At 43.4% G+C, this 24,378-nt stretch overlaps 2 protein-coding genes across 8 annotated transcripts; one reads left to right on the top strand and one right to left on the bottom strand.

Annotated features, from left to right (window-relative positions):
- The first annotated feature begins 1,076 nt into the window (after positions 1–1,076).
- edrf1 (erythroid differentiation regulatory factor 1) lies at positions 1,077–17,412 on the top strand. 5 transcript variants are annotated; one of them, XM_024424946.2, is made up of 26 exons: positions 1,077–1,678; positions 2,144–2,340; positions 2,557–2,765; positions 2,876–2,942; positions 3,049–3,174; positions 3,345–3,469; positions 4,799–4,943; positions 5,044–5,148; positions 5,270–5,391; positions 5,535–5,646; positions 7,451–7,598; positions 7,734–7,845; positions 8,006–8,117; positions 8,332–8,613; positions 8,766–8,837; positions 9,240–9,375; positions 9,594–9,785; positions 9,965–10,165; positions 10,591–10,839; positions 11,039–11,265; positions 11,552–11,710; positions 11,883–12,032; positions 12,186–12,339; positions 12,450–12,565; positions 15,915–16,084; positions 16,767–17,412. In XM_024424946.2, the coding sequence occupies exons 2-26, from the start codon at positions 2,230–2,232 to the stop codon at positions 16,927–16,929; spliced, it is 3,765 nt and encodes a 1,254-aa protein (XP_024280714.1). In that variant the 5' UTR covers positions 1,077–1,678; positions 2,144–2,229; the 3' UTR covers positions 16,930–17,412. The 5 variants fall into 5 exon arrangements, with proteins under 5 accessions (XP_024280714.1, XP_024280718.1, XP_024280715.1 ...); XM_024424950.2 differs by lacking the exon at positions 2,144–2,340; XM_024424947.2 differs by having other exon boundaries at positions 1,077–2,340; positions 5,053–5,148.
- Positions 17,413–18,084: 672 nt separating this feature from the next.
- On the bottom strand, positions 18,085–24,260 carry LOC112253064 (putative pre-mRNA-splicing factor ATP-dependent RNA helicase DHX32). 3 transcript variants are annotated; one of them, XM_024424944.2, is made up of 12 exons: positions 23,714–23,823; positions 22,917–22,963; positions 22,603–22,796; positions 22,024–22,396; positions 21,661–21,894; positions 21,445–21,538; positions 21,212–21,361; positions 20,037–20,228; positions 19,697–19,837; positions 19,365–19,555; positions 19,041–19,231; positions 18,085–18,562 (listed from the first exon to the last, which is right to left on the bottom strand). In XM_024424944.2, the coding sequence occupies exons 3-12, from the start codon at positions 22,743–22,745 to the stop codon at positions 18,388–18,390; spliced, it is 1,884 nt and encodes a 627-aa protein (XP_024280712.1). In that variant the 5' UTR covers positions 22,746–22,796; positions 22,917–22,963; positions 23,714–23,823; the 3' UTR covers positions 18,085–18,387. The 3 variants fall into 3 exon arrangements, with proteins under 3 accessions (XP_024280712.1, XP_024280710.1, XP_024280711.1); XM_024424942.2 differs by lacking the exon at positions 22,917–22,963 and having other exon boundaries at positions 23,714–24,260; XM_024424943.2 differs by lacking the exon at positions 23,714–23,823 and having other exon boundaries at positions 22,917–23,343.
- Between the last annotated feature and the right edge of the window lie 118 nt (positions 24,261–24,378).

The raw sequence follows: 24,378 nt of genomic DNA, 5'->3' as shown, positions 1-24,378 counted from the left end.
GTGTCCTGAAATATGATCCTAATAGTTTCCAATCTCCTCAAAAGTATCCCTGCTCTGACGTCTAGCATTACCAGAGAGGAAGAGGCGAAACTGGGGACAAAATATAAATACTTATTTTCCACCATAATTTGCAAATAAATTAATTAAAAATCCTACAATGTGATTGTGGATTTTTTTTTCTTCTCAGTTTGTCTGTCATAGTTGAAGTGTACCTATGATGAAAATTACAGGCCTCATCTTTTTAAGTGGGAGAATTTGCACAATTGGTGGCTGACTAAATACTTTTTTGCCCCACTGTGTGTGTGTGTGTGTGTGTGTGTGTGTGTGTGTGTGTGTGTGTGTGTGTGTGTGTGTGTGTGTGTGTGTGTATATATATATATATATATATACACACACACCTGTTCAGAAAGGCCCCAGAGTATTCTCTCTACCTTGACAGTGCCATTAATTACCATAGCCATAAAGGCCACAAAGTCCACCTTCTTAACCTTTCAAATGTCAGGATCCTGATGGTGAAAGGCAACCCCTGCAGCCTAGGCCTATCCACCACCATGGACTCTTCTGGTGCACCATTCAAACCCTCAACCCTTTTCACAGCTGCTGTATATGAAATGCTCTGTGCAACCCTGATTTTGGCCACCTCATTCTATTTCACACGTGTGGGGTATTCGAAAGACGTGGCTGCATGGTTTCCACCGTAATTGCAACATGTCACATATGCATCACTTTTATAACACATAATGATATTTTCCACAACTTGGGCATCTCGGCTTCTCCCTTCTGCAAACACTTGATACATGACCAAAAGCTTTACAATGATCACACTGCATTGGTCTTGGGATAAATGCTCTGACTCTGTAGTTAATATACTGTAACTGCACTTGAGTGGGGAGAGACTCCATATGAACCTGTCGTTCTCCTTTATCTTTTCTCCGAGACAGTGTACAACATCTACCGCGATGTTCAGGGTAGCAGGGGGATATGGAACAAACTTCCCAATAATGTCAATCACAATCTATTTGATATTCTCACCATCAGTTTCAAGTAGCCTGTTCAGTCTCAGCTCCCCATCGGTGCTTGTATCCGTCTGGTTCAGCACTGTCTGTGCGCAGCTCCTCGTTTTCTTTTGCCAGGGCATCAACTTTATTTTTCAACAGTTTCACATCATTAGTGGTATCCTTAATGCCTGCTGCATTATACTCTGTAGTTTTGTAAACGTTTGCAATCGATAGTTAAAAAATAATTTTAAAAATCCTCTCATCAAAGCCATTCAGCCGAGTAGCTTGTTCGTCAAATGTAACGTTATTGTTTAAACCTTGGATTGCCTTGAAGATGGCTTTATTTGCTGGGGTGGTTGAGTCTGCCCCGCGTCACTTTCTCGTAGTCTCTTCGGGTTGGGGGTTGGGTTCAAATTGGTTATTTGGACACCTGTACCGAAGAATTTCTGCAACCTTGGTACCGTTACTTCTGGGGGTGTCAAAATCGTCCATATAGTTGACAGTACTCACCTCGGTTACGACAGCTCCCTCTACACTGTTAGCGTCTATCTCAGCTAAGGTTAATAGCTAGCTAACGCTGATGTATTGCTAGCTTCTATTGGCTGAATTTAAGTATAACAAAGTGTAAAAGAGATGTTCGATGAACCACCAAACTAATTGAAAGAAGAAGAAAAAATACAGTAAGAAACGCAACTTTAACTCTGTGTTCGTCGTCAAACTCAATTTAGGACTTGAATTCAATTTAAAGTTTAGGAGCTCAGTTTAATGCGACCACTCACTCCGCCATCTTGTCCCACCCCTCATGTATTTTTATTGTTGGAGCGGCAGCTAGAATATCTGGTCAATATAATGGCTAATCTGTGTCTTTACGCAAATGTGTGTTCTGTCAACAGCAGCAAACAGAATAACGCAGCAAGTGGTGTTGATACAGTCTGGATGACTGCAGAACGGAGATAGTGTTAGCCATCTTGCCAATTTTATCGTTTGGCTCAGATGAACCAATATGTCGCTTGGTGTGTGAAGCTATAACGTTAGGTAGCTAGCTAGGTATCTAATCAGCTGGTGGTAGATTTAGCAACTACAGTGGCTAGCTAGCCAGCAATTTATTTAGGTTATCACTGTGTTTTTGTTGTTGACATTTTCAGGAAGCTAGTTAGTTAGCTAAGGACGGCTACCCCTTGGGCAGCATTCGTTTTTGTGACAAGTAGCTAGCTTGAATTGCAGACAGAAAATGAGTTCAGCACCAGGGAACCGAGAGGATTGCGTCCCTCCAGACCGTGGAAGTGAAGACGTAACGTTAGATGACAGTGGGGGTGATATTGCCAGTACTACTGGCAGACAGGTAAGCTGTACTGTAGCTAGCTAGCTAGCTAGCTTTGAACTGCAGTTATGTCTATGCATGTTATCTCTGTAGCTAGCTAGCTGCACATACATGGGACATTTACATGTATTAAATTAGTTGCATCTAACTTCACAATAATCGAGCTATCTACTTGTTATATTGAATCAAGTTGCCTGAGTTTACCATCAATGCTACCATTGTTTACGTGTATCAAAGGAGTTGGAGATGTGCCTTGGCAACAACGAAATAAAGAGCCGTGCGGTGGTGAAGTATTCTGCTGCCCCTCCACCCACCACCTATGCACTACTGCAGGAGAAGACAGACCTGAAGCTGCCTCCTGCCAACTGGCTCCGGGAGAGTCCCCAACTTGGGCCTGCAGGGTCCACTGTACTAGGGTCCAGCAGCAAGAGCAAGCCTTTCTCCAGGTGAAGTGCTGGTTATTTAGTCCTCAAAACAAGATGTGGTATCTGGTGGTATGCATCATCACTGAATTGTTGCAAGGTGCTCATGTACTTGTATGTTCTTCTATCTACAGTTTTGGGATGGCCTATGACTTCATTGATTCTATTGGGGATGATGTTGATGTGGTGTCAGACTCTGAGGTAGGACTATCTAAGAATTTGTTTTGCTACTGTGTTATGTATTTGACATGTTTGGTAATCAAAATGGTTTGTTGAAGCTAACGGTCTCATTCTCTTCTCTACTCAGAACATCAAGAAGCTGTTGAAGATCCCCTACAGTAAGTCCCATGTCAGTATGGCCGTCCACCGCGTGGGAAGGACTCTCCTCCTTGATGAACTGGACATTCAGGAGCTCTTCATGAGGTCCTCTCAGGTACAATTAGACAGCCAGTGGAGAATAAGCCTGTTTTAATGTCACTGTGGAAGTGAGAAAGCCTGAAAATGTCTGAATGATTGACAATGGTTGTGGAAATACATTTGATTGTGTTTTTCTTTGATTGTGGCCAGTATTGTAGTAAGATCCATATGTATGCTCTGTCACAGACAGGAGATTGGACATGGCTGAAGGAGTTTTACCAGAGACTAATAGATCAAAAGTGGCAGAGAAAAAAGAAGAGCAAGGAACACTGGTACCAAAAAGCAATCCTGTCCAAATTCCTCTACTACAGGTGAGTTATTTGAGGTTGGACTTAGGGCTGTTGGACTTAGGGCTACAGTTACCGCATTACCACCACACCGGCAGTCACGAGTCATGACCGCAGTCAAATTCCCTCTGACCGTTGGTCACAGTAATCTCATCCAAAACTGCGCAAATTAATGGCGCTGATGGGTAGCCTATCCAATTTGCTTAAGGCCCTCACTAATGGCTTGGTACTCAGCACTCTATAGTCCCTCTCTAATCACTCTCTAAACACCTTATTATTGAATCTAAATATTCTATGTGATGAGGAATGGTGATGGGAGTTAGAGCTCCTGTTCCGAAATGGATATGGGAAAGCCCTGGACCCAATATGGAAAAACCCATTCCGAATGGACATAAGGACAACCAGATTCATCCCCGTATGGAGCCAGTCGGGTCCACACCCGGTCCAATCCAAGTGAGGGAAGCAGCAGAAAAGCCAATTGTTTTGCTACTTTATTAACTGGAGGGAGGGAGAGGGGCACAAAGCGAGCAGCTGTAGCTACTATGGAGTGGTCGAGGGGCTGTGCGGTGTGTGTGAATTAGACGCGGGAGGCTCGGAGCAGGCGGAGGTGAAGAGAGAGAGAGACAGCAACCACTTAACTCATGCTAGTATACTGCTAGTTATTTATCATCCCATTCCGGTTTTGACTGCATCAAACTGAGAGAAACTAGGTAACTAGGCTAATTGTGCTTCTCACCATCCTACAGTTAGCCTACAAATAACAACTCCATTCAGATTATAAATAGCAGCTTGTCTGTTGGTGTTTTGGTCATTGTAGCCTTTCCTTCTGATTTCACTTTTAATTCTGTCATTTTAATTCCATATTCCATTGACTAGATATCTCCTAACTTGCTTGCCACACATCATCAATACAGTCGTACCATGCAACCCAAATGTTTTGATTTCTAAGACATTCTGAGGTTTCTAGGCCTATCACAACAAAAATTAATAATTCACTTTAAATTAAGTGTAGCCTATTGGACCTGTCTCAAATGGTCACTTTTACGCTCAACACAGTAGCCGCTCCATTCAACTTATTAAAATGTAGGCCTAGATGTTCCAAAGGTGCACATCAGCAGCTTTTATGTGTGGAAGCCTGGAGATGCTAAACATGTTTATGTTAATTAAGTCAATAACCATGAGAACAACAGTCCTTTGCATGACAGTTACCGGCTGACAACATTTCATGACCGCCACAGCCGTAGTTGGACTACTAGCTTACTTGTTAATGTGAAAAAATACTTGCAATAGAAACAATAACCTTATTTTAGCCAGAGTAAATCCTAATGGTTAACTCCTCCATCTATTCTCCAGTATTAATGGTGATGGAGCCGCAGAGCCTGTCCCTGACTCAGACAACACTGATGAGGGGTGTGGGGCGGAGGAGTTTGGTCCCTCCTGGCCCGCTACCTTCACTAGTACCGCTTCAGACTCTGAGGAGTCTGCAGCACACAAAGAGGTAGGTCTCCCTTTATGAAAATGAGCAGTAATTGCAGTACCTTAAGTCTGTTGATGTGCTCTTGTTGAGTTTGTGTCTTCCTTGGTGACTGTATGTCCAGTCTTTACAGGAAGGGGTTCCCATGGACAGCAAGTATGCATTGGGACAAGTGGCTTCCAAAGAGCAGAACCTTACCACACTGTTCAACGAGGGGGAGAACAGTCAGGTAGGCTACTGCTAAGAAAAATAATCAACAGGATGATTAAAGATGTGCATTTTCTGTCTTTTGTTTAGTTGGCATTAGTTTAATCTATTCAATTCAATTTTTCCCTCAACTTATTTTACAGGGGTTGAGGAATGACTTTGTGAGGAACATCTTGTGGACATTTGAGGACATCCACATGCTGGTGGGGTCCAACATGCCTATCTTTGGAGGAGGGCGCTACCCAGCTGTCAGCCTGCGGCTCAGGTCAGAATTATGTAAAGCGGGGAACAATGGCCCCAGGAGCATCATTCATGGCAGTCAATATAAAACATTTTAATTGGTTTACTACTGTTCCACAGCAATGTTCTCCTGCAAAATACCTAGAAGGTTCCTTCCTTCCTTTTCAGGGATAACAACAAGCCAATCAACATTCTCACAGGTATTGACTACTGGCTGGACAATCTGATGTGCAATGTTCCAGAGCTCGTCATGTGCTTTCATGTCAATGGCATCGTCCAGGTAAATAAGCCCTGTCTTTAATGCCCAAATTTGTCATTTTAACCCTATATATAGTATCAGTCAAACATTTGGAGATACCTACTGATTCCAGGGTTTTTCTTTATTTGTACTTTTTTATACATTGTAGAATAAATCGAAGACATCAACACTATGAAATAATACACATGGAATCATGTAGTAACCAAAAAAGTGTTAAACAAATCAAAATATATTTGAGATTCTTCAAAGTAGCCACCCTTTGCCTTGATGACAGCTTTGCACACTCTTGGCATTCTCTCAACCAGCTTCACCTGGAATGCTTTTCCAACAGTCTTGAATGAATTCCCACATATGCTGAGCACGCATTGGCTGCTTTTCCTTCACTCTGCTGTCCAACTCATCCCAAACCATCTCATTTGGGTTGAGGTCAAGTGATTGTGGAGAAGATCATCTGATGCAGCACTCCATCACTCTCCTTCTTGGTAAAATAGCCCTTACACAGCCTGGAGGTGTGTTTTGGGTCATTGTCTTGTTGAAAAACAAATGGTAGTCCCACTAAGTGCAAACCAGATGGGATGGCGTATCGTTGCAGAATGCTGTGGTAACCATGCTGGTTAAGTGTGCCTTGAATTCTAAATAATTCACAGTGTCACCAGCAAAGCACCATCACACCTCCTCCTCCATACTTCACGGTGGGAACCACACATGTAGAAATCATCCATTCACATAATCTGCGTCTCTCTAAGACACGGCGGTTGGAAACAAAAATATCAAATTTGGACCAAAGGACAGATTTCCGCTGGTCTAATGTCCACTGCTTGTGTTTCTTGGCCCAGCAAGTCTCTTCTTATTATTGGTGTCCTTTTGTAGTGGTTTCTTTGCAGAAATTCGACCATGATTGCCTGATTCACACACTCTCCTCTGAACAGTTGATGTTGAGATGTGTCTGTTACTTGAACTCTGAAGCATTTATTTGGGCTGCAGTCTGAGGTGCAGATAACTCTAATGAACTTATCCTCTGCAGCAGAGGTAACTCAGGATCTTCCTTTCCTGTGGCGGTCCTCATGAGAGCCAGTTTCATAGTGGTTTTTGAAACTGCACTTGAAAAATCTTTCAAAGTTCTTGATATTTTTTGGATTGACTGACCTTCATGTCTTAAAGTAATGATAGACTGTTGTTTCTCTTTGCTTATTTGAGCTGTTCTTGCCACAATGTGGACTTGGTATTTTACCAAATAGGGCTATATTCTGTATACCACACCTACCTTGTCACAACACAACTGATTGGATCAAACGCATTAAGAAGGAAAGAAATTCCACAAATGAACTTTTATCAAGGCACACTTGTTAATTGAAATGCATTCCAAGTGACTACCTCATGAAGCTGTTTGAGAGAATGCCAAGAGTGTGCAAAGCTGTCATCAAGGCAAAGGTGGCTACTTTGAAGAATCTCTATAAAAGTTTTTGATGTAACACTTTTTTGGTTACTACATGATTCCGTATGTGTTATTTCATAGTTTTGATGTGTTCACTATTATTCTACAATGTAGAAAATAGTCAAAATAAAGAAACCCTGGAAATAGTAGGTGTGTCCTAACTTTTGACTGGTACTGTACATATTCACAATTTAACACTGGGCAGGTAGCCAGTAACCGAATGGTCACTGGTTCGAATCCGTGAGCCGACTTGGTGAAAAATCTGTCTGTGCCCTTGAGCAAGGAACTTAACCTGTATTGCTCCTGTTAGTCATTCTAGATGAGAGTCTGCTAAATGATTAAAATGTAAACATAGTTATAAAGTTAGCGCTGATTTTGTTATTTGGTCAGAAATATGAGATGATCAAAACGGAAGACATCCCTGATCTGGAGAACTCCACCTTCTCAACCAGGGTTGTGAAAGACATCGCTCAGAACATTCTGTCCTTCCTCAAGTCTAACTGCACCAAAGAGGGCCATACCTACTGGCTCTTCAAAGGTGGGAGATAACACAACACACTCGCTAATTCCTGTAGGACTTACAAAATAAACGTGATAATTACCTGGTAATTAAACAGTATTATGTGGCAGTAGCCCTACTTAATCTTACTGTTCTGTTTCTGTGCTTCCTCAGCTAGTGGAAGTGACATCGTAAAGCTGTATGACCTCACCACTCTCTGTGAGGAAGCAGCAGAGGAGAAATGCCAGAACCCTTTCACTCTGCCAGTGGCTGTGCTCCTTTACAAGTAGGCACCTGCAACCTGGAACATTATCTACACATCCCTGAAACCAGTACACAAAACATAGGGTTATCAGTCAGTGCAGTAATTGCAAATACAGTAAGTCCAACAGGTGGCAGTAGACTATACATTCTGTTTTGTAGAATGTGCGTTGTTGTTCTTGCAGAGTGGCTAGCAACATGATGCTGAAGAAGAGCCAGAACAGGAAGCACTATGGAACAATCAGAACGTTGCTCCTCAACTGTGTGAAGCTCCTGGACCAGGACAGGCACCCACAGGTAATGGACTGGACTGGTACTCTTACTTACTCCACAAGACCAAAAGCCTTTGATTGTTTCTAAAATGTTTGTGCAAGTCATTGATATCAAAAGATGAGAAATTTGCAGAAAAATAAATTACACGTTTGTTGAACAACACGGCTAGCCTGTTCTTTCTCTGTTGTTGGCCTGTTCCATCTCTCTAACTGTCCTCTCCCTTTTCTGATTGGCTCAGATCATAGCATCGGCCCACTATATGCTGGCAGAGCTGTTCCAGTTGGACGAGCCTCCAGAGGAGGGAGCTGGGGGGGAGTCGCTGCGGGCCGGGGGCTCAGAGGACAGCTACAGTGACGAGGATGATGAAGAGGATCCAGAAGACCTACCAGAGGACAGTGATGAGAACGGCTCCTTTAGTACCACGTTGGACTCACAGGATGATAGCAAAGCTGTAGCTATTATCAAATCAGTGGGGGAGCTGTCTGTTCCAGAGAAGTACAAGTCCACTCACCAGATCAGGGTGAGTGTCACACGTTTATCACTAGTTACTCTGCTTGGGTGACATTATGGATATGTTGACATATCTTGACCTAACTAGAAACTAGCCACTACACAGAGTGAGTCTTAGAACATCTATAGAGACAATGAAGTAATATTTCCCCCCCGCTACAGCCAATCTACGCATTTCCCGTCTCTCAAGACAAGGAGGAAAGATGTCGGCATGTCCTCAGCTACGTCTTAAAGGTGAGCCTCTACTGCAATGTAGTGATAGTTATGGGAATGTAAATGTACTTTTAATACGTCTATCTGCTTATTTCAAGACATGGCATATGAGGGTGTGGTGAGATAGCCAATGGGTTGGACCATATTTTTCTCGTCAATCATCATCAACAAAAAAAGACCCTTGAAATCAACTGATCCTCCATCGTTAAGACTGTGGAAGAATCAAAGGCATTATTAGTTCAATATTGAAAAGGTATGGGCGACAGAGAGAGACAGAATAGTGCAATTTGAGGCCATGTGGCATAGTCTTCCAAGCACTGGAGATGGATGCAGTGGGAACATGTGGGTCTGGGCAGGTGTGACGTCGTTGATGTTTGTGTGCATCTCTATATGTTTTATATATTGTTTGGATGTGATTGGCAGGGCCTAAAAGCAGTGGACGGCAGCATTAAGAAGGAGAGTGACCTCCCAGCTGCTGACCCAAACACCCCCATCCCCCTGAAGTACGAGGATGGGAGTAAGGCCGTGGAGAAAGGGATCGCACTCCTCCTGGACAGAGGTTGGCCATCACTGACCCCATCAAGAAGCATTGATATACTACAATATTGATAATGAAGGATGTTGTACCATAATGAGCATATTCCTCGTTATATGTGAAGAGCCCCTAATAAATGCCTCTATATTGTTTACCCTATTTATCTCTCTCTGCCCCTATATCTCTTTTCCCTATCTATCTCTCTTATCCCCCCTCTCTGTCCCTATATCTCTTGGGTACAGCTGGTCCCTTCCAGGAGGACCGGAAGCATCCGACCCGGTCAGGGATGATCCCAGGGTCCTGGCAGCACCGTATGAAGCTGCAGCTCTTCTTCAAGGCGTCCAAGGCCTACTACGTACTGTCAGACGCTGCCACTAATCTGCTCAAGTATGGCCGGGCCCTGCGCTACATCAAACTGGCCCTGCAGTGCCACGGTCAGTGTGTCCTCTCTGGTTCAGTTAGGCATTCTGGGACATGTAGTTAACCGTGATCAGATTGGCTGTGTGAGATTGGACTGATGGATAATGAGGGAACTGTTGAAATAGGGTTGAACCTTCCTTGCTAGCTCCCTTCCTTCATCCATCTTTCTCTTGCTCTCTCCCTCCCTCTGCAGATGCCTACTGTTCGGTGAGCAGTACCCTGCACTCGCGGGTGCTGCTGTTCCACAGCCAGTGTCTGTCTCTGTGTGGGGACATCCAGCTGATGCTTGCCCAGAATGCCAGTAACCGTGCTGCCTACCTGGAGGAGTACAGCTACCAGACCAGGGAGGACCAGGAGGTGCTGCACAGCCTGCACAGAGAGAGCAGCTGCCAGGGTGAGGAGACACTCACACTTTTCATCAAACGCATCCCTCCACATCCCTTCACAATTGACACAAAAGGTTTCAGTATTCTGTAGATTTGCTGTTTAATGTTGCAGGATTCTCCAATTGGCGGGCCACGGGTGGTTTTGAGTATTTTTCATTGTTGGACATAAGACTGGAAAAACACCAGGAAATCAGCTCCAAATGATTTTAATATAAGAAAACTGTTTCCAAGTATTCCCATGCACAATAGTGATACGTGATTGTATACAAATGAAAGCAAGGTTTGAAGGCCCGCGGCTGAATCTTGTTGATAATCCCTGCTGTAATGCTTTTCAGAAGCAAGAACCTGTAATAACAAACGCTAACATTACAATACTTAAAAGATTGAACAATCCTATATATAAATGCAGTGCATCATTGTTGTTACAAATTAGATCAGTCTGGCCTGTGTGACTGTCCCCCAGCCTTTAACATGGCCAGTGACCTGGCCACGGACCCAGAGTACCAGCTGTTTGTGAGCAGTAAGTGTTATGAGGCGGCCTACGAGCTGCTGACCTCTGGGGTGGTGAAAGAGCATGGTCCTGAACAGCTAGCCCAGGTACTGAAGAGACTGGGCAACATTCGCAACGAGATAGGAGTCTTCTACATGAACCAGGCTGCTGCCATGCAGACCGAGAAGGAAGGTAGGGAGTCTGGCCCATCAGTTATGGAGGATGATTTTGTGTAAATGATTGATTTGTTGACTAATGATTTAATTTATGACTGCTGTAAGCAATATAAGAAATATTTGTGAAACACGTTATCTTACTTCAGGAAACAGACCTAAAATAAACAAATATGAATGAACCTCTTCCTCACTCTAACACCCCCCCTCCTTTTCAGTGAAGAAGTCTGTATCTATAGCTGAACAGGAGATATGGAAGAAGAGTTTCTCGTGCTTTGAGAAGGGCATGAAGGACTTTGAGGCCATTGAGGACAGCACCAACACCTCCCTGCTGCTGTGCAACACAGGCAGGCTGATGAGGATCTGTGCCCAGGCCCACTGTGCTACATCTGCAGACCTGAGCAGAGGAGAGTTCTCCCCAGAGGAGTCTCTCTATTACAATAAGGTACCGCTACCACACTAATAGAACTATCATTATGTAATAGACATATCATGATTTCTATGACTACACCAACCCCGTATTGCTTTCCACAATAAATAGAAAGGCATGAAGGCTAAACGATCTGCTTATCTTTGTGCCAGTCACTTTCCTGTCATGTTGGCAACTGCTGCTTAAATGCTCTGAGGTTTTTAAGTAGGGCAATTCAACTTAAAATCACTACGCTTTCAGTAAGAGTTGGTGCTAATGAAAATGGAGCAGGGACCTTTACACTCGCTCTCTCCCCCTCCAGGCTATAGACTACTACCTCAGGGCTATGCGTTCCCTGGCCACCAGAGGGAACCACCCTGCAGTGTGGGACTCAGTCAACTGGGAGCTGTCCACTACCTACTTCACCCTGGCCACTCTGCTGCAAGACTACGCCCCTCTGTCCAGGAAGGCTCAGGAACAGGTAACACTTGGATAGATTCATACTAGGTGAATGAACAGAATGGGAAATGTCTAGCAAGTTAACTAACCATACGGACTCTATATGCTGCCTTAGGTGAAATGGTTAGCGCCGGTGTGAAAATTGTAGGAGCACAGTAATCCATAACTAAGTTTTCATTGATGTGGGTTGCCAGATTGAGCGGGAGGTGACGGAGGCCATGCTGAAGTCTCTGAAGTACTGTGACCTGCAGACCGAGTCGGCACGCCAGCCCCTCTACCAGTACAGAGCTGCCACCATCCACCACCGCCTGGCCTCCATGTACCACAGCTGCTTCCGCAACCAGGTAAGGACCTGACATAGGATAAACACTGTATCTAGATAAAGATATCTACCAGTCGTCCTCTTTTAAACCATTTAAATCATGTTGCATCTGTAGAAAAGCATTAAGATGTTCAGTCTGTGTAGTACATTCTGGATGTTTCCTCCTCTGTGTCAGGTGGGGGATGAGCACCTGAGGAAGCAGCACAGGAGCCTGGCAGAGCTGCACTACAGCAAGGCTGTCCTCCTGTTCCTCAGCCTGAAGGACGCACCCTGCGAGCTGCTCCGCACCCTCCTGGAGAGGGTGGCCTTCGCCGAGTTCACCATGGCAGGTCAGCCAGGCTCACTCACCCAGGCCAGGGCCAGGCACACTCCCAGCCAGGTCAAAACTGTCATAGTCTCCTGAAAGGTGGTGTCATTGAGTAACAATGTGTGTTTACAGGTCAGAGCAGCAGTGGGGCCAAGCTGAAGACCCTGACAGGAGCCCTGGATATACTGACAGACACTCGCCATGCCTTCCTGCTTATCCACAAAGAGCTGCTAGAGGACTACACAGAGGTACAGACACAAACAGAAATAGAACCTACTGCTGTAGCAGAGGCACTCCCCTTCTGTTTGACAATCATCGCTTACATTTAACCACCAACTACTTCCACACCTCCTCCCACTTGTTGTACTATGCAGAAAGCCCTCTGCCATTTCCTGGTTGCTAAAACTAATAGTTTGCCTAATTTCAGTCTGTGACAAAATAAGCAAGTATAGCGTAGAGCAGGTATTCCCCAACTGGGATACACACAATGCCGTCGGGGGTAGGCCAAATAAAAATGTCATTTACATTTTTTTTAAAGAAGGGGGGGGAACCATATTTTGTGTATATATTTTTTTTCTTCAGTTGAAGTCGGAAGATTACATACACTTAGGTGGGAGTCATCAAAACTCGTTTTTCAACCACTCCACAAATTTCTTGTTAACAAACTATAGTTTTGGCAAGTCGGTTAGGACATCTACTTTGTGCATGACACAAGTCAATTTTCCAACAATTGTTTACAGACAGATTATTTAACTTCTAATTCACTGTATCACAATTCCATTGGGTCAGAAGTTTACATACACTAAATTGACTGCCTTTTAAACAGCTTGGAAAATTCCAGAAAATTATGTCATGGCTTTAGAAGCTTCTGATAGGCTAATTGACATCATTTGAGTCAATTGGAGGTGTGCCTGTGGATATATTTCAAGGCCTACCTTCAAACTCAGTGCCTCTTTGCTTGACATCATGGGAAAATCAAAAGAAACCAGCCAAGACCTCAGGAAAGAAATTGTAGACCTCCACAAGTCTGGTTCATCCTTGGGAGTAATTTCCAAACGCCTGAAGGTACCACGTTCATCTGTACAAACAATAGTACGCAAGTATAAACACCATGGGACCACGCAGCTGTCATACTGCTCAGGAAGGAGATGTGTTCTGTCTCCTAGAGATTAACGTAATTAGGTGTGAATTGCAAATCAATCCCAGAACAACAGAAAAAGACCTTGTGAAGATGCTGAAGAAGCAGGTACAAAATGATCTATATCCACAGTAAAACGAGTCCTATACCGACACAACCTGAAAGGCCGCTCAGCAAGGAAGAAGCCACTGCTCCAAAACCGCCATAAAAAAGCCAGACTGATTTGCAACTGCACATGGGGACAAAGATCATACTTTTTCGAGAAATGTCCTCTGGTCTGATGAAGCAAAAATAAAACATATGGACAATGACCCCCAGGCATACTTCCAAAGTTGTGGCAAAATGGCTTAAGGACAACAAAGTCAAGGTATTGGAGTGGCCATCACAAAGCCCTGACCTCAATCCTATAGAAAATTTGTGGGCAGAACTGAAAAAGTATGTGTGAGCAAGGAGACCTACAAACCTGACTCAGTAACACCAGCTCTGTCAGGAGGAATGGGCCAAAATTCACCCAACTTACTGAGGGAAGCTTGTGGAAGGCTACCCAAAACATTTGACCCAAGTTAAACAATTTAAAGGCAATGCTGCTAAATACTAATTGAGTGTATGTAAACTTCTGACCCACTGGGAATGTGATGAAAGAAATAAAAGCTCAAATAAATCATTTTCTCTACTATTATTCTGACATTTCACATTCTTAAAATAAAATGGTGATCCTAACTGACCTAAAACAGGGAATTGTTACTTGGATTAAATATCAGGAATTGTGAAAAACTGAGTTTAAATATATTTGGCTATGTTGTATGTAAACTTCTGACTGCAACTGTAGCTGCTGCTCATGTTGATATCTGTACTGATGCCGCAAAAGCCATGACAGGGAGACCTAGTGGAGTGGCAACGCTCGTGCAAACAGTTGCACCCGACGCCACTTGGGTACACTGCTGTAGCATTCACCGAGAGGCTCTTGCTGCCAAGGGAATGCCTGACCGCTTGAAAGAAGTTTTGGACACTACAGTGAAAATGGTTAACTTTGTTAAAGCAAGGCCCCTGAACTCTTGTGTATTTTCTGCACTATGCAATGATTTGGGCAGCGACCATGTAATGCTTTTACAACATACAGAAAGAAATGCGCTGGTTATCAAGGGACAAAGTATTGACATGTTTTTTTAAAATTGAGAGATGAGCTTAAAGTTTTCTTTACTGACCATAGTTTTCACTTGTGTGAATGCTTGCATGATGAAAAGTTTCTCACACAACTGGCCTATCTGGGTGATGTTATTTCTCGCCTGAATGATCTGAATCTAGGATTACAGGGACTCTGCAACTATATTCAATGTGCCGGACAAAATTTAGGTTATGATTAAGACGTTTGTGCTCTTCTCTGTCTGCATTAACAAGGAAACACACAGGTATTTCCATCATTGTACGATTTTCTTTGTGCAAATTAACTCAAGCTTACGGACAATGTAAAATGTGATTATACCGAAGCACATGAGTGAGTTGGGTGTGCAATTACGCATGTACTTTTCCCGAAATGGACAACACAAACAACTGGATTCGTTATCCCTTTCATGCCCTGCCTCCAGTCCACTTACTGATATCTGAACAAGAGAGCCTCATTGAAATTGCAACAAGTCGTTCTGTGAAAATTGAATTTAATCAGAAGCCACTGCCAGATTTCTGGATTGGGCTGCGCTCAGAGTATCCTGCCTTGGCAAATTGCGCTGTTAAGACACTGATGCCCTTTGCAACCACGTACCTGTGTGAGAGTGGATTCTCAGCCCTCACTAGCATGAACTAAATACTGGCACACTGTGTGGAAAATGATTTAAGACTGGGACTCCAACCCAACATTGCAGAGTTATGTGCATCCTTTCAAGCACACCCTTCTTATTAACCTATGGTGAGTTATTCACAATTTTTGATGAACAAATAAGGTTTTATATGTAAGATGGTTAAATAAAGAGCAAAATTATTGATTATTATTTGTGCTCTGTTCCTATAAGAGCTCTTTGTCACAACCCGGCTCGTGGGAAGTGACAAACTTACTCTTTTATGTTTAATAAATGTATTGTTTGTTTGTGTGACAGGCTTACGATGATGGCAAAAAATAACATTTGAGAGTGTGCTGACCCTGGTGCTAGAGGGGGCATGCAACTGGAGGTTGAATGTTTGAAGGGGTACGGGACTATAAAAAGTTTGGGAACCACCGGTGTAGAGAGTCATTGTACCATGTAAACCGCTCCATAACCAAAAATATTGTTTCTGCTGTTTTGAAGCTGTTCTTATGAAACCGAAAGTAAAAGACGCAAAACACAACTTAAGAACAGGAAGCATAGAAATAGTGCACATAAAACATATCAGTCGCTTCTTAGACTTGCATTCAAGTAGAATGGTAGATCTATAACTCACATTTCTATGTGTATTTCCACATGAATGTAATTTTTTTAATTTTGTAGACAGACTGCCCAGAGTTGACAAGACACCTTGACAGTGGTGCAGATGGCACCACCTCCTCAGGGCTGAACACCATAGAAGTGATGAAGTTGATTGGCGTCTTTGAGCCCAGTTTCTCCTTCCTGCTGCTGCAGCTGGTCAAACTGATGACGGCTATGAAGCGCAAACCAAGGTGAGGAAAGGACTGGTTGTACCCAGCCTGGTTAACCTTGTCCTGCAGAGGGCTAAACCAGGACTAAACATGAGATATAGTAGAGGCATAATATTGAAACTTCCGAAATCTTTTCATCTTAAGACTGTTCAGTCAGTCAGTAGTAGCTTGGTCTTTATAGGACAGCTCAGAGCATCTGATATTTTATATCCATTTCTTCTTGGATGGATTGGTCACTGTTTTGGAGGTGTAGTGAAATGGGAAGATAAGAGATGCATAAAAGGTAATTGTGTAAGACTGGTCGTTATGTAGGCTTTCTAATAGCACTACTGGTTCACTGAATGCCATAAACACCTTGAGTTCCACTCGATACACTGTACTATGGCCAGCAGATAACTTGAGTATCTAAACAACCCTTAGCATTTTAATCCCAGTGTGTTGGTCCTGCCCTGCCACAGCTCTCCCAGTGACAATATCCCTCCACACAGCTGTTCCTCTAGCCCCTCTTTAACAAGTGTCAATCATTTGTTATGCTTCTTTAGCAGGAAGCTTTGTCTCTGTAAGACAGTGCACAGTGGCGATAGGGGTCAGGGTATCATAATCTCAGTATCCCTACACCATTAATAAGGAATGTTAATACATGTAAGCATAGCTTTGATTAAAATCAAATCATTCAGAATGTTCCTTTTTTTTTTTACAATAGCAATAAGGACGAGGAGCTCCTGAAGACCTATAAGAATGTTTACTCCAAGATACTGCGTGCTGAAAAGACTGCTCCACTCCTCAGCCGCATTGAGCTCTTCCTCGACCTCCTGCAACAGCTGACCCCAAAGACAGGAAGTGGTGACCTTGGGGCATCGTCATGATGACAACCAAAATAACACCCGTACCAAGGTGTTCACTGCTCTACACCCTCTACACACCTACAATGTGAAAGCATCACCAGCTGTGCCTTACTTCCAGACTGCGCAATCCACAGTTTAGTCTCTAGTAGATAATTTATTTTACAATTGCAGTGCTTCACCTTTTAAATTGGCCTAGTTTTGTAAAGAGGATTGGAAAATTACCTTTTTAAAATTTATATTTTCTTTGTTCTCGCTAAATGCGAGATGCATGCGCATGACTCAAACTTTGGAGTACCAGTATCTCAACGGGATTTGGTCTTATAAACCTGGAAAAAAATTTACAATGTAAGAACATTTCAAACTGATAATGTGCAATAACCTGCAGGTAATGTTGACTGCGAACTATCCATTCAGAGGATGATTTGTACTCGTTGCTATATGTTTGAATGTGTGTGCCTGCATGTTTGCCCTGACTTGAAATAAAGGTTTGAATGATATTTCTCATCACCTTGTCCTTGATGCATGTTGGTCTTGACAGTGTACGAACACAACTACACAACACCAACCTTGGTGCCAAGCAGTTCAACCTATTTCTGTCTGTGGATCTTGGCTTGAGCCTGTAAGTGTGTCTGCAGGACTAAAGAGGTCACATGGTGCTGTAATGCCTCATGTAGCTACAATAATGTAATGCTCTGTCACTGAATTGGGTCAACCACACCCATTCTCTCTACACTCTCTACAGCAAATGGCTCAACAACTCATTGTCTCCCTGTGATGCTCTGTACCTCTAATCTGTGACTGACTAGAGGAATTTAAGAAAAAGGGACAGGTGGTTAAAAAGCAGTGGCGAGTAAGGGAAAAGTATGAAGAATGCACCCTTGTTTTAAGCTGTGTTTTATATTTAAGCAATAAGGCCCGAGGGGGTGTGGTGTATATGGCCAATGTACCATGGCTTAGCCGAGGTATATTGGTCATATAGCACAAACCCCTGAGGTGTCTTGTTTACCAATGTAAATAGAGCAGTAAAATAACTTTTGTCATACCTGTGGTATACATTCCACGGTTGTCAGCTAATCAGCATTCATGGCTCGAACCATCCAGCTTTTGGACTGCCCAAAATAGGCTTTTTGTTTTACTAGTTGTGCATTCAGGTTGAGCACTCCACAAACATCAATTTTTAGAGGTGTATTTATTATTAAAGTGCAGGTTCCAAAAAATAACACATATACAGGTACATGGACTGTCTATATAAATATCACTAAAACAAACATTGGAAATCTGGACAGTCACTTTTTTCCTATATATAAATGCAAGTGATTAACAAATGGAATTATATTAATTTTTATAGCCTGACATTTTGACATGATTCTAAGTTTCAATGACGCAAAGGTAACACTGGTGAGCATGATCATATAATGTACCAGGGAATGAGTAGGGCGTTTCTGCCTCTAAAGAGATCCCCATCCAAGGCATTCACAATCACTGTATGACACAACTAGCTGTGACTTCTGGTATGCTGTCTAGGCTGGGGCTCTTTTTAATCTTCTTTGCTTTGTAGTGTTCAGCTCCCTTGTCTAAGATGTTCTGGAGGATGTCCTTGCTTTCACTGGGAGGCAGGTTAAAGAAGAAGTACTGTGGAGCCATCTGAATGAACCTGGAGGGAGGGAGTGGGAATCATTGGTGAATTGGATTTCCATTCTGATTTCACACAGTTATCTTATTCACTTGCACTTGAAGTGCACATTTAACATAGCACAGGAACATTGGGTCACCTGCAATTACGGAGAGCAACCTAAGTGGGAATTGAATGAGTTTGAGATTATCATAGACAACCGTACTGTAGCTGTGCTATCCATAATCCCTTTTTAAGGACAGGATTAAGAAGACCCTTTCCAATTCCAATCTGACTATAATGTGCCTGGGCCAAAATGGAAAGTAGTGTCTGGGAACTCTTGTCTCTCCCTGAAGTGAATATCTGTAGTTATATCTATTTGAATCTACACATGATTATAGCATATTATTTTTGGGGATATTATCTTTGATATACTATATTTTTTATATATTATGTTTGTTTTGTTGATGTTTATCTTTCACAAATGGTTACTTCAGATCTGCAGACCTAGTCTACTTACTCCTCTGGTGATATGTGGGACACGGTGCGAATGCAGTTGTCCTCTGAGAAGGTGTACTCATGGAAGAGGACCCACTCCGGCAGGCCCAGTTTGGGCGTATTGGTGCCGTAGGCAGAGAGAGGGTGAATCTGGGCCACGTGTTTGTGCGTCAACATGAAATAATTCCCAGATGAGTCCACATCCCTCGCCACCTGAAAGTCATAACAGTACAGTATCTGTCTTTTATAATCACTCCAAGTAAATGGTAGAGTGTACCTTTTCAAGTGTCATAGTATTAGCAGTTTTCAATAGATATCTAATGCTAGAAGGTAGAAGCCATATTACCTGCATGAAGAAGCCAGCTAAAAGCGCTCTCTTGATGTTGATTATGTTTCCCTTGGAACCAAAGGAAGGCATGGAGACAGGCAGCTCTATCCTCCTCAGGATGTCATTCAGCTCAGAGCGGATAGCATCAGCCGTCTGCAGGGCAGACAGACTCAGGAAGTAGTCCTGACACCACTTCTCCACACTGACAACTGGAACACGCCAAACCAGAGAGGAATTTAAGGGTTGAATAATGTACATTACAAGCATCAATCAATGACAAGTCTATGGACAATTTTAACCTAGTTTTCTTCAAGCTGTTTGTGGCTAAAGGTAGGCCTATGTGAACTCACAGGGCTCCTGCTGGTTCTGTTTGAAAGCCTTGTAGATGTTGATTAGGGTGAAGTGATCTCCTTCTGGGTGCTGGAACTTAAGGTGACACTGAGAGGCCTCTAGCCTCAACTCCATTGAGGGGACCAGGTAGCAGCTTGGTGCTAAGAGAGGGACAGCATGATAGAAAGGGTTATAGTGCATCAATATTGTACACTGAAGTATATGTGAGGTTTGACATGACTTCACTTTGTATGAGGTCAGCAAGTGCGCCAGTATGACGACAGCGTGGTGGTGTGTATGGTAACATGAATATTTAATGTGGTATACAGAACACAGAGCACAAGTTGAAGTCCCACATACCTGTCAGCATGGCGGCGATGGTGGTCACCTCGCTGACACAGTCAAACTCGCAGGAGGCAAGTAGTGTCTTGGCCATCTGGGGCTCCAGGGGAAATTCAGACATGATGATGCCGATCTCTGACAGGTTCCCATCGTCATCAAGGGCTGCTAGGTAGTCCAGTTCCTCTAAAGCCTGCATCAGACCTTCAGGATCTGGTGGAAATAACACAACCGTGGATATGAATCTAAACTGTGCATGACAGAACTGTGTATCTGACTTCATAAAGATAATCATCTGAAAACTGTTTGTTTACAATCTTGTAAAACAGATTATTTGGTAAGGTTGTACAACAGCAGGCTAAATTGATTGTAATCTTAATCCTCAATATCCTTATATCAGATGTGAATCACTGTGCAAAATAAATGTTCTGAGAAGCTTTGCTTTACACTGCCACTTCTGGACGTGACAATGTTTTCAACAATAAAACTAGAGTATACAGGGCAATAAGCATCTCAAATATACGGTCACGTTATGGTCATTATGGTAATAGTCTAATCCTGCGAAACAGCATCACAACAGCAACAACATTATAATAATAACATCACACACCAATTTAGCACACACTTTCAATCTAAATGTCATCCAATCATGGGGCTTATAGTGGAATGCCCACATTGCCCTGCTGCACACCATTAAGCTGTAGTGCTTGGCAGGGCTTAGAGACACACACACACACACACAGAGAGAGCTTGGCTAAGCTCTTATCTCTAATGAGTGTTAGCACTCCATGGCCTCTGCTGCATCACTAGGCCCCGGGAGCCAGATCTCACAGAAGCAGGTCAACTCTGAAAACAATGCCGGTAGAACAAGGCTTGTCAGTTTAGCTTACGCACGGCTCACCGCCCTCCAATGGAACACAATACCACACAGGCCAAACTAACTAACTGATCTCAACCCAAAATGTCTCTCTACAGGATGCATGGCGCTCAAAACCCTACATACAAAACAACACTGGTGTTATGCCAACCCAACCAATCAAGGGACATTATTGCATTATGGATGTAATTTCATTGTACTGATGTATCACTCCATTCTGTATGTATACATTTAGCTGTCCTGTCACATTGGTACTGTAGATACATTAAATGTAATGCTGAAGAAAGACCCTGTACTTGTTCAGCCTGTTTCGCCATACCTGGCCTGTCGATGAAGTCACAGCGGCCCAGGCCACCGATGTCCATCCTCTTCAGGAAGAGCACGGTGGACGTGATGTCAGACTCCAGGATGTGGGGGCGTGTCTCGCTGGGCAGGGGTGTGTCCTCTGGGTACAGACAGAAACTCTTCCCTGCGGGAAGTGATGCGCTCAGCTTAGCAAGAACACAACTCTCCAGACTGTAATACTGATACTGATTTCAGTCTTCGTCATACCTGTTGTTCCTACAAGCTGTTTGCGGCTCTCTGCTTGACTCCTACTGATAGGTTGAATGGCGACTGAGTTCGCCCTGATCCTAGGGTTATAAACCTAGAAAATTAGGAAAGACAGACATTCATTCATTTAAATAAACCACCACTAACTATAATTTATTACATTGTAGTTACTAAAAAGCTTCTCTTAAAATAACTATTCGTCAATATGTTACTCACATTTCTTTTCTGGACACCGGCATCGATGACAAAGTTCAGCTTGTGCACAGCCCAAAAGAGGTCTTCGTTTGGACTGGAGGTGAGGAAGACTCTTCTGCACCGGCCGTCCTCTTCACTTGGCATGGGCAGAGTCCCACCCAGCCCAGGGTGCACCGAGATAGGAAGAAGTTCCCCTAGATGTGGAGATGTATTGACCTCCTCACGATGGAGGATATCGCGGGCAAGATCTATCTCCTGAGATAGGGAAAACACAAGAGGAGAGAAGGTTGGAAAAGCTTTTCTCCAAGCAACAGTTGTCATGGTATGGCTTCTCCCACATTCCCAGACTGTAGACTAGGATATTACATTTTAAGCAGATCTTACTTGAGTTGTGGCCAAAAACACGACTATGTCCCCTTCCTCTTGGGAGTGGTGTATCTCCAGAACCAGTCGTAGGGCAGAGCAGAAGTAGTCCTTGTGGCTGGTACCAATATACACCGCCTCCGCTGAACACACGCCCTCCAGCTGGATCAGTGGGACATTCCTGTAGTGGCCCAGTAGTTTGGGTCCTGGGTGTGTAGCTGTGAGGAGCACCACACGGAGCTCGGGCCTCTGCAGGGCGATGTCTGTGAGCAGGCCCAGCAGAACGTCTGTACTGACCGTCCTCTCATGGGCCTGGTCAATGACGATGACACCGTAGTGCTCCAGCATGGGGTCTGACATCATCTCTCTGAGCAGCATGTCGCTAGTGCAGTACCTGGAGTGGTGAAGAAGGGATATGTTCAGAGTTAGAGCTGGGAAGCTGCAATGGAGCCTCTGAAAAGAGGCCCCTCAACTCTTATGTTCACTTCTTTAAAAATAAAAACTGGAAAGAGGGGGGTGATGTGTGTTTGAGAAAGAGTGTGTGTGTGTCTGTGTGTGTGAAATAGTGTGTGAGCAGTGTGTTAAATAGTGTTTACAGACCTGAGAACAGTGTCACTAGAGCAGCATGTCTCTAGAGGGATGCTGTAGCCCACTTCATGGCCGATGTTGACGTCCATCTCATCAGCTACACGCAGGGCCAGATCCACTGTGTGTTGCCTGTGGTCCTGGGTGCACACCACCATGCCATTCTGGTACTGGACAGACAGGCAGAACTCTGCACACCACTGGGGGATCTGAGCATGCCACAGGAAGAAAGATAAGAACATGAAACACTGTCAAAACAGATTCTTCTTTCTCTACTCACATCCTTCAGTCATAATGAGAGCATTCATTAAACCCCTCATTTCACTTACCAGTTGGACAATCTTTCTTTTTTCCTGAAGTGTGCATTGGTTCAGTACTTCTCACACATGTAAAAACATTGGATTAGTATAGACATGGGCTAGACAAGAGGGAGATTCCACAATACACCTATCCCTTATACTAGTCATTTTCTTTCAAATCCATGAAGGGAATTCAACAAGTGCACAATTTGTGAGAAAGGAGCGATTTTTGGGATGCAACCAATAGTCATTATGTATTACAAATATACACTGCGTCTACCAAATATTAGATACACCCCCACTCTTTTGGCCTCAGATCAGCCAATTCGTTGGAGGATGGACTCTACAAGGTGTCGAAAGCATTCCACTGGGATGCTAACTGGCCCGTGTCGACTCCAATGCTTCCCACAGTTGGATGTTCTTTGGCTGGTGGACTATTCTTGATACACAAGAAAAAATGTTGAGTGTGAAAAAGCCAGCAGCGTTGCAGTTCTTTATACAAACCAGTGCGCCTGGCACCTACTACCATACCCCTTTCAAATACACATTTTTTGAATTGCCCGTTCACCCTCTGAATGGCACACATAGCCAATCCATATCTCAACTGTCTCAAGGCTTAAAAATCGTTCTTTAACTTGTCTCCACCCCTTCATCTACACTAATTGAAGAGGATTTAACAGTGATATCAATAAGGGATCATAGCTTTCAACAGGATTCACCTGGTCAGTTTATATCATGGAAAGAGCAGGTGTTCTTAATGTTTTCTATACTCAGTGTATCGTTAGATAAAACCTAGTTATTGTCAGAAGAGAGAGTAATCAACTCACCTGACAGCTTCTGCCAGTTTTTGCAGTGCCAGAGACAATAACAAACTGCTTGTTGGCCAGTTTGTCCATGAAATCACACTTGGCTTTCCAAACTGGTAGAGCCATCCTTTCCTTCAGTAATGTGTAATATCGAGAGGAGTAGGGTAGTCCGTCAAATGTATTAAACTCCAAAACATCATCATATTCCACATGTTCTTGACCTGCTCCTTCTGTTTCGAAGGCTACTCTATCCTCCCAATACTTCTCTCCGGTTGTTATGCCCTGCGCCATGGTTGAGAAACAGCCTCAAAAATTAATTTGAAGAATGTTTAGTGATTTGATATAATTTAAAAGTAGGTTGTTCAAGCTAAATAAAATGGCTTCGAATGCCTCTGCCCTGCTCAAAGCGGGGGAGCCTGAATAATTAAACGTGCTCCGGCAACACAGTGAAGGATGGATTGGTCATGTGGCCACTTAATCCCGAAGAGTCCCAACAGATGAGGCCATGATGGGACAGGCCAAAGCATAGTAGAATAGAGAACAATAGTTTGAAAGAACAAAAATAGAGAACATGGTCTGTGTGGAGGAGTGTGCGCAGCTGAACCGTTATGAATTTGCAATAATGTTGCAAACATATAGAATGAGATGAATACTTTCAACTAGGTTGAAAATATGACGTTAAATAT

This window comes from Oncorhynchus tshawytscha, linkage group LG06 (genome assembly GCF_018296145.1).
Source record: "Oncorhynchus tshawytscha isolate Ot180627B linkage group LG06, Otsh_v2.0, whole genome shotgun sequence".
Classification (NCBI taxonomy): domain Eukaryota; kingdom Metazoa; phylum Chordata; class Actinopteri; order Salmoniformes; family Salmonidae; genus Oncorhynchus; species Oncorhynchus tshawytscha.
Note: the sequence above shows the minus strand (reverse complement) of the source record. Positions and strands in the feature narration are given on the sequence as shown.

Excerpts from the sequence above, each read along its gene's own strand:
- edrf1 (XM_024424946.2), top strand. The coding sequence starts at position 2,230 with ATGAGTTCAGCACCAGGGAACCGAGAGGATTGCGTCCCTCCAGACCGT. Across the intron at positions 7,599-7,733 it reads TACCTACTGGCTCTTCAAAG|CTAGTGGAAGTGACATCGTA; the intron begins GTGGGAGATAAC and ends GTGCTTCCTCAG. Across the intron at positions 7,846-8,005 it reads GTGGCTGTGCTCCTTTACAA|AGTGGCTAGCAACATGATGC; the intron begins GTAGGCACCTGC and ends TTGTTCTTGCAG.
- LOC112253064 (XM_024424942.2), bottom strand. The coding sequence starts at position 23,983 with ATGGCGCAGGGCATAACAACCGGAGAGAAGTATTGGGAGGATAGAGTA. Across the intron at positions 21,539-21,660 it reads CCGGTGTCCAGAAAAGAAAT|GTTTATAACCCTAGGATCAG; the intron begins GTGAGTAACATA and ends CTAATTTTCTAG. Across the intron at positions 19,556-19,696 it reads ACAGAACCAGCAGGAGCCCT|TTGTCAGTGTGGAGAAGTGG; the intron begins GTGAGTTCACAT and ends GGCGTGTTCCAG.